This window comes from Callospermophilus lateralis, chromosome 1 (assembly GCF_048772815.1).
Source record: "Callospermophilus lateralis isolate mCalLat2 chromosome 1, mCalLat2.hap1, whole genome shotgun sequence".
NCBI lineage: Eukaryota > Metazoa > Chordata > Mammalia > Rodentia > Sciuridae > Callospermophilus > Callospermophilus lateralis.
This window is the reverse complement of record NC_135305.1, coordinates 209,998,214-210,007,186: the sequence shown is the minus strand read 5'-3', so window position 1 is coordinate 210,007,186 and position 8,973 is coordinate 209,998,214. Positions and strand designations below refer to the sequence as shown.

Genomic DNA, 8,973 nt, shown 5'->3' with positions numbered 1-8,973 from the left:
GGAGAGTGGCCAAGGGTAGGACTGGGTCCCCAGAACCAAGAACAGTGCCTGGTACACAGCAGGTGCTCAATGACTGCTTATCACGTAAATATGAGCAACTTCATAAAGGAACCGGGTGCATTTACCATTGGCAACCTCAGGACACTGCCAACAGCTGGCAGGCCAGTTAAGAGGAGGCCATGTGTTTCCACCCAGGTAAGGAAGCAGGAGCCCTGAGCCGGGGCCCTCTGCTGACGGGCTCCCATTTGCTGGCTTGGGGGACACGCTTGAGCGCTTGCATCGGCCTGTTTGCTTGGGTGTCTGCAGGGAGGAGTTCACTTGCATAACCAGGGCAGGCGGATGTGTGTGCATGTATAGCGGGACATGGGACTGTTTGTGTGCAGGTGAGGGTCTGCACATATGTGCCTAGAGATGAAGATGTACTGGCATGTGCAATCTTGTGGACAATGAGTTAGTAGCACACGTGTGCATGCCATGCAGTTCCATGACCCATGTATTTGTGTATTTGCATACACACTCATGTGTACCTGCGTACCTAAGTGAGTGTATGAAACATCCTTCGCCCATTCAAAAAGACTGCTTCGAATGTCCGAGCAAGCATTGTCCTGTGTGTATACATATGGTCTTTGTATGTGCTTATGTGTATATAAGTTACTTCATGAGACTTGGTACCATAATGGGTGCAAACGGGTGCATGTCTGGGTGTGAGGTGGTGAGGAGATCTTGTGTATTCTGCACACACGTCAACTTTGTATGGATACTTCCAGTTGTGCACCCGCAGACACACCCATCTGTATTTCAGGGACTTTGGCTTAAGACTGGATCTCTGTCTCTCTGTCTCTCTCTCTCTCTCTCTCTCTCTCTCTCTCTCTCACACACACACACACACACACACACACACACACACACACACACGGGACTGTGTTCACGCAGGCATGGGTCTGCTCCGAGTCCTGGTAAGCTGTCTGTGCTCAGCAGCAAGCCTGGTGGGAATGTGTGTAGGTGCGGGGGCGCCGGGGTGAGGAGGGGCAGGTGTTCCAACTCCAGAGATGAGCTCCGACCCCAGGGCCACCCCTCCCAGCCTAGTTTCCCTCCCGCCCAGCCCACCTCACACCCCCACTCACCCCACCATCCTCCTGGCCCACCCCTCACCACGGGACTTTACCCCCCTCCAGCTCTTACCGCCCCCCCACCCCCTCTCTTCCTGCTCCAGGGACCAGGCTCCCCCTCCTCACCAAGTCTCTCCGCCCCCCACCGCAGCCTCAGTCTCGCCCATCAGCCCTCCACTCTGCCAGGGACTCCTTCCCACAAAGTCCACCGAATCCAGCACCATCCTGCCCCCGGGCCTCCCTTTCTGGAAGCCTCCTCCCTCTTACTGCACACCCCCCCACACACACCACCCCCGCAGCCGAGCCTCCTGTTTGCGTCAGAGCTGAGCGTGAGATCCCGCCCCCTGCACTAGGCCGGCCTTCCCCAGGAGCCCTGCGAGGGGTGTGGGGGCGGGGAGGGGGCAAAGGAGAGGACGGGGGTCAGCAGGAGCACCCCACGGCCCCCGGCTCCGGCGCCACTTCCTGAGTGCCAGGCAAATCGAGAAAGGGAAGAGCCAGCTGGGTCTGACACCCAACTTCCCCTCCATCCTTCCTCAGGCCTAGCCGCGGGATAGCACTGGGGGTCCCCTGGATTTCCCGACAACACTAGCTCCACAGGCCTGGAGGTCAGGGGCTCGAGGTTTTGACCTTTGACATTAGGGATCCTTCTCCCACTACCCCCAGCCTCGTCAGACCGAAATAAACTCAGAGAAAGGGGGCTCCTGTCCCTTTAAGAACACCCGCTTCCACGCCGCCGGCCCGACCCTATTTGCACACGGGAAGCCGCGGCTGGGAGCGGGCGGGCGGGGCTGGGTTTGTGAATGGAGCGGCGGGGGGAGGGGCGGGGGCGGGGAGGGGCGGGGCCCGGCTCTGGCCTGCCCACCGGGGTCCAGGCGGCCGCTGGAGTTCGGCACGCACGCGCGCGCTCGTACACACGCGCGCGCACACACTCTCACACTCCCCGCCGCCTAAGGTCTCCCGAAGCCTGGCCTCTCAGACTCGGTCGACACCCTCCTTCCACCACCGCAGTCTTCATGAAGTGGGCGCGGGGAGCCGCGAACCCCAGTCCTTAAAAGCTAGGGTTCAGAATTCTGTGGGCCTCGAGCCCACCCACCGCCAGCCCGCTCCCCGCCCAAGGTCTCCCAGAGCCTGAGTTCTCTGCGGGAGTGCCTCGGACGCCCGGGCCCTGGTGAGCTGGTCTCTCCCAACCCTAGGCTCAAAGGTGTGTTGGGGGGTCATGCGTCTCCCACGTTCCTCTCCCTCCCCCCACCCCAACGCAGAGCGTGGGCCTGGGCGTGGGCCTCAGTGCAGATGGCGCTCTGGCCCCAAAATAGCTCCCCCTTCCCTCCCTGCAGCCCAAAGTGGGTGAGGTGAGGATGGACCCACAGGGGTCGGGGTCGAGGGCGGGTGGTCGTGCGGGGGTCACTGCTCTTCCAAAAGGGTCTGCTCCCTACAGAGAAGGCTGGGTATGTCTTCAGGGGGTCTGGAGGGGGCGGGGGGAAGGTCCCTCCCGCTGTCCTCCCAGTCCTCATCTGGTGGCCAAAGAGTTCGTGGGAGAACCAGCCCCACACCCCCAGTCATCGCCCTCTCTGGACGCTGGGGGTCTCCCTGGCCCCCTCCCCCTAGTCCTCTTCACCCAGGGCTGGGGTTCCTAGAACTCCCCGCCGTCCTGAGGGCCAAGACGCCCGCCCACCCAGACCTTCCATTTCCGGGGCTTGGAGACCCGCGCCCCTTCGAATGCCCAGCCGGGTCCGCGTCCCCGAGGATCCACAGCCCAGCGCACAGGACCGGACTCCTTCCGAGTGCCCCGCAGGAGTCAGACTACCCAGCCAGCCCGCTCCACACGGACCCCTACACCAACCACCCGGTCTACACCGTCGCCCGAGTCTGGACCGCTTCGGGACAGAACCCGAGATCCCCACCCGCGTCCACACGACCCCCAACAGAGGCGATCGGGGACCCCCGAGAACCGAGCCGCGTCTACACGGGTCACCCCCCGAGGCGGCCTGCCGCAGCGCCCAGCGCTCGCCCCTCGGCGGTCGGCCGCGTGTGCTCAGGTCACCCCCGGAGGAGCCCAGCCGCATCCACGCGGACCCCGGGAGCAGCCCGCGCCCGCACGGGTGCCGACCCGCAGCCTCCCGCCTACCTCCAACGCAGAGCAGGGACATGGCTCCGGAGTCGCCGGCGGGCCGGGGGCGGCCAGGCCGGCTCGGTGGGGTCGGGCTCAGCGGCCGCCGGCTCCGTGCATCTTGCGGCTGCAGCCCGCGCTCTGCTCACGCCCGGGCCCGGCCGCCGCCAGCCATCTTGGTTCAGCACCGGGGGGCGGACAGCTCCTGACGTGGCGCCGGCGCGCAGCGGGCGGGGCTGGAACGCCTGATGGGGCGGGGGCGCCGCAGCCTGGGGGTGCATTAAAGAGCCCCGCGTGCAGCCCCGGATCCCCGCCTCCAGGCCTCCCCCGCACGGGGACTGGGCGGCCCCCACGCATGTCGCCTGCCGGCTCTGCCCGGAGGATCTCCGCTCCTGGGGCTCTGGGTCTCCGTCTCTCCAACACTCTCTTCCCCGCTCTCTGCTCCTGTTTCTCTCCAGGCCTTTCTTAATCATGTCTTCCTCTGAGCCTCTCTGTTCCTTTTCTGTGCCTCTGTTAGGTCCCATCTAGGTCTCAATGACCCCGTTTCACTTTCTCTAAGCCACCCATCCTTCTTTCCCTGTATAACTAGAAATCTATTCATCTGTTGATGCCCACTCCTCCTCCAGGAAGCCTTCCTTGACTTCCCTTGCACTGACCTCTCTGGGTCTCCAGCTCCCAGCCCTTCCTCTAGTTGGGCCCTGATTCTAACTCCTCTGCACACACCTAGCTGGGAGCCTCCATATGCCCCTTACCCTACAAACCTGTCCACGTGTGTGCCAGTGTCTGGAATGGCACCAGAGGCCGAGCCCCACAGAGCAGCCTGTCCCCGACACACAGGAAAGACCTTCATAAATGCAGGATGGGTATGAAGTTCGCTGTGAGGGAGGCCTGTGTTTAAAACCCAGCTCTGCCTCTAATCGCCAGCATGGTCTTGGCCAAATCACATGACTTTTCTGTGCCTCAGTTTCCCTGTGAAAGGGGATGACAACAGACCCGCCTCTCAGATGGCAGGAGCTGTCATGTGAGTGACACCTGAAGGCGCTGGGCACTGTAGTCTCCTGTTAGCCACGTTACATCTCTCTTTGCTTTCAGAATGTTAATTAACTCTCAACCAGATGTGCACAGGAGAGGGATGAGCAGTAGAGCCACAGGCTTGGGTAAAAAGCATCACCACACAGTGGGAGGCTCCTAGGTGCCTTCCCAATCTCATCCCTCAGCTCAGAAAGGAGAATTTCCCCCAACTTTTTCACTTACATGCTTTTCTTACACATGCTTGACAGCAAACATTTGAATTTTGATTGTTTATGACCTTTATGTAACTGACACAAATGTTCACATTCTTTACCAACCTGTTTTGTTTGCTCAACATAATTCTGCTGATGTTCCTCTGTATCAATGCTGGCTGTGATGCGGGTCTTTTACACTGCTGTATAATATTCTGGTAATGAGTACAACAGTATGATTGACCTATTTTTTCAGTTAGTGGGCCTTTGGGTCGTTTCAAATTTGGATTTATTGCAAATACACACACAGACACACACACAGACACACAGATTTATGACTATGGTCAGCATTGCGTGCTGGTTTGCATGGATGACAATGGCTAAGTCATAAAACATATGTATGCTCACTTTCACTGGATAATGTAAAAACAATTTTATAGTGACTCCAGCAATTTTCATCATACTCACGTCAAAGAGGCATCAGTGGGCCGGGTGCAGTGGCACATGCCTGTAATCCCAGCAGCTGGGGAGGCTGAGGCAGGAGGATTGCAATTGAAAGCCACCCTCAGCAACAGCAAGACCCTAAGCAACTCAGTGAGACCCTGTCTCTTAATAAAATACAAAACATGGATGGGGATATGGCTCAGTGGTCAAGTGTTCCTGAGTTCAATCTCTGGTACCAAAAAAAAAAAAAGAAATTAATTAAAAATAAATAAATAAATAAGGGCTGGGGCTGAGTGGTTGAGTGAGTGCCTCTGAGTTCAATCCCCAGTACCAAGGGGTGGGGGGAAGCATCAGTGGCTCCATTTCCTTGCTAATATTTGAATTGCCAGGATTTGGGGTTGCACCCATGCAGAGGGTTGGAGTGGATTCCTCTCTAATTGCTCATGCAACTGAACTTGTATGTGACGGCTGGCTGCTTCTTCAGGTGAGATGCCTGTTCAAGCCTTTCATTCATTTCTAAAACTTTGACTGTTTGTCTTTTCCTGTTGAATTGTAAGAGTTTTTCTTATTAGTTACGAATCCTGCCGCAGTCCGGCTGCAGCAAAATAACGGGGGCGGGGGGGGGGGGGGGGGTGAGGAATGACTTGTGTACGTTGATACAGCAGGAGTAGGAGCCCTTTTTTGTAGGACAGGAGTGGTATTTATACATTTTACACAGCTTATCTAATTAGCATAAAATAGATACAGCAGTCAACCAATAAGGAATCTCCACACTTAATGGCTTGCTTTTGTTACTTCACAAACCACTCCCTCTGGCATTTTGCCAGGCACCATGCAGACTTGTTTACAGACTCTAACATTTCTCTGGCAAAATACCAGGTGCCATCCTGACTTGTTTACAGACCTTAACAGAATCCTTTGTTGTTTCATGTGTTGTAAACTCTCCAATTTTGTGCCTTGTCTTTGCTATTTATTGCATCATTTTCTCAACAGAATCTCTCTTGATTTTTTTTTTTTTTGTACCAAGGATTGAACCCAGGGACACTCAACCACTGAGCCATGTCCCCAGTACCTTTTTATTTTTTATTTTGAGATAGTGTCTCACTGAGTTGCTTAGGGCCTTGCTTAATTGCTGAGGCTGGCTTTGAATTTGTGATCCTCCTGCCTCAGCCTCCTGAGCTCTGGGATTACAGGTGTGTGCCACCATGCCCAGCAGAATCTCTTAATTTTCTTTTTTTTTTTTTTAAATCATACTTTATTTTTTAGTCGTAAGATGGACACAATATCTTTATTTTATTTTTATGTGGTGCTGAGGATCGAACCCAGGGCCTCGCATGTGCTAGGCGAGTGCTCTACCACTGAGCCACAACCCCAGCCCCTGAATCTCTTAATTTTCTAAAAAAAAATTTTATGAAAAAGTGTAAATACACAGAACTACGACAGAGGCTCAGAGCTGCCAAAGCTGTTGGGCACCTTAGCCTCCACCCAATTAACATGTACCAAATGGCTACAGGGTGCAGATGTCAAAACTAAAACAGTCTCGCTGCTGCTCATTAGCAAATAAATTGCAGGTTTTATTTTGATTTCACTGGGCTTCCCACCAGTGTTCTCCTTCTGCCCCAGGAACCCCCTCTGCATTCGGTCATCTTATGTCCTTGGTCTCCTCTGACCTGTGACATTTTCTTAGTCTTTCATACACACACACACACACACACACACACACACGGGTGTTTGGTTGTAGATGAACACAGTATCTTTGGATTTTTTAAAATTTATTTTTATGTAGTGCTGAGGATCAAACCCAGTGTCTCACATGTGCTAGGCCAGCACTCTGCCACTGAGCCACCACCCCGGACTCTTTTAGTCTTTCTTACATGGCATTGACCTTGACAGTTTTGGGGCAGGCTGGTCAGTTATTTCATAGGAAGTTCCTCAACTGGAGTTTGTGTGATGTTTACTTAAGATTAGGTGAAAAAAAAAAAAAAAAAAGATTAGGTGCAGTTTTGAGGGAAACCTGAAACTGGGGGGGGGGGGACACTTTCTTCATTACATCATACCAGCTGTGCCAAATACCCCATGACATCATCAGTGATGTGAGCCTTGGGGTCTTGGTTAAGGTGGCGACTGCAGGTTTACCCACTGTGAAGTTGTAGTTTCCCTTTTCTTACTGTATTATTTGTGGGGGGGGTTGTATCTGGAAGGTGGTGTGTCTACAGAGTTCTTAATTTTAAGTTCTTTTTTTTTTTTTTTTAATTGTCATAAAATCCACATAACAGCTGGGAGTGGTGGCCCCACGCCTGTCATCCCAGCAGCTTGGGAGGCTGAGGGAGGAGGATTGTGAGTTCAAAACCAGCCTCAGCAACAGCGAGGCCCTAAGCCACTCAGTGAGACACTGTCTCTAAGTAAAATACGAAATAGCGCTGGGATGTGGCTCAGTGGTTGAGTGCCCCTGAGTTCAATCCTTGGTGCCCAAACAAACAAACAAACAAACCCAACCACATAACCTCATTTACCATTTTAAAATTTACAACTCAGCAGTGCTCGGCACATTCACAGAGTCACAGCCACCACTTCTATCTAGTTCCAGAACATCTGCATCACCCCAAGGCTGATGCCTCCCCATTAGCAGCTGTTCCCCTTCCCCTCCCCCAGCCCCCTCGGTCACTCAATCTGGACTGTCAGGATTTAATTCCAAATTCTTCCGCCTTTGCTGTGTGCACTCTGTCTTGTTCAAGGACTCCTTCTCTGCCCCGGTATCCTAAAGGTCCTCTCAGAGTGTTTTCTGGGTGACCGGCTGTGTGGCGCAGTGGACAGCGCCCTGGAATTGCCACACCTGCAGAGCACATTCACAGCGTGTCCTGTATGGCTGGGCTTTTGTCCTCCAAGGTCAAGTCCCGGCTTCTCTGGGAACTGAGGTCTGAGAGTGAAGTGAGGTAAGATCCAATAAGGGTGATCCACCATCCCAATGCCCTTTAATGAAAGTGTCCCAAAGCAAGTTCTCATGCCAGGGTGCAGTTCTCAGTGAGCGCGATGAATTCAGAGGCTGCCACCGTGTCTCTCCTAGCTGGGGATCTGTTCTGGGCTCTCTTCTATCCCCGTGGCCATCAGTTCTCAAATGGGTCCTTCATCTCTACTGATACCAGCTCCCCATCTTGTTCCCGGTCAGGACCTCTGAGTTAGTCTTTGCCTTTATCTCAGCTGGTTGGAGTCTGTGGGAAAAAAAGAGCACAGGCCAGTGGGGACCTTGCCCGCAGTGAACCCACAGACAAATCAGAGCGTCAGTATACTTTACAATACTGCACCTTCCGAGGTCCAAGCATGTCGAATCTTTCTACTTATCAATCTTTCAAACAAACTGTTAGATTTATTTCCAGATCCTTGGTGTATTTGAAGCTATGAATACATGAGCATTTATTTATTTATTTAGATATAGGGGATTGAATTCAGGGTCACTCGACCCCTGAGCCACATCCCCAGCCCTATTTTGTATTTTATTTAGAGACAGGGTCTCACTGAGTTGCTTAGGGCCTCACTTGTGCTGAGGCTGGCTTTGAACTCATGATCCTCCTTCCTCAGGCTCCCAAGCCGGTGAAATTACAGGCATGCGACACTGCGCCTGGGGATCAATGAGCTTTTAAAATGACATGTTTTGCCTGTTGTTGCAGAAGTGTGGACTGCAATTGGTTCGAGCATCTGGCAGGCTTTCTCCACTTTTCATAAATCCAGCAATTATATTTGCACATTCTTGGGGTTCGTGGTACACGAGGCTGCCTGCCTTGTGCAAATAAACACACTTTGCATTTCCTGCCAGTCCTTTAGCTTTCACTTCTTTTTATATATTTTTTTCCACTAAAATGCCAGGCTCCGTGGTGACAGGCATCCTTGCCTCGTTCCCGGTATTAAAGGGAACATTTCAACGTTCACCATTGATCACTTGGATCCAATTAATTTCGAAGCCCTGGTGCCTCGTGGCGCTCCCCCAGCAGCTCAGCGAATTCCAGGGCTATTGATTGGCGCCGTCTGCTCCTGCTCTCCTCCAGCGGCCTCGGTCTGGCCGTGCCCTCTTTTCTCCAGCCCCCTCTCCCCTCAC

The 8,973-nt window shown here is 53.7% G+C and overlaps 1 protein-coding gene across 4 annotated transcripts in view; it reads right to left on the bottom strand.

Moving 5' to 3' along the window:
- Positions 1-3,256, bottom strand: part of Unc13a (unc-13 homolog A) — a 51,764-nt gene extending 48,508 nt beyond the window's left edge. For all 4 annotated transcript variants that reach the window (XM_076870422.2, XM_076870431.2, XM_076870449.2 and 1 more), the window contains exon 1: positions 3,235-3,256. In XM_076870422.2, the coding sequence (XP_076726537.1) occupies positions 3,235-3,256 (22 nt within the window). The remainder of the gene's footprint in view (positions 1-3,234) is intronic.
- Positions 3,257-8,973: the final 5,717 nt, after the last annotated feature.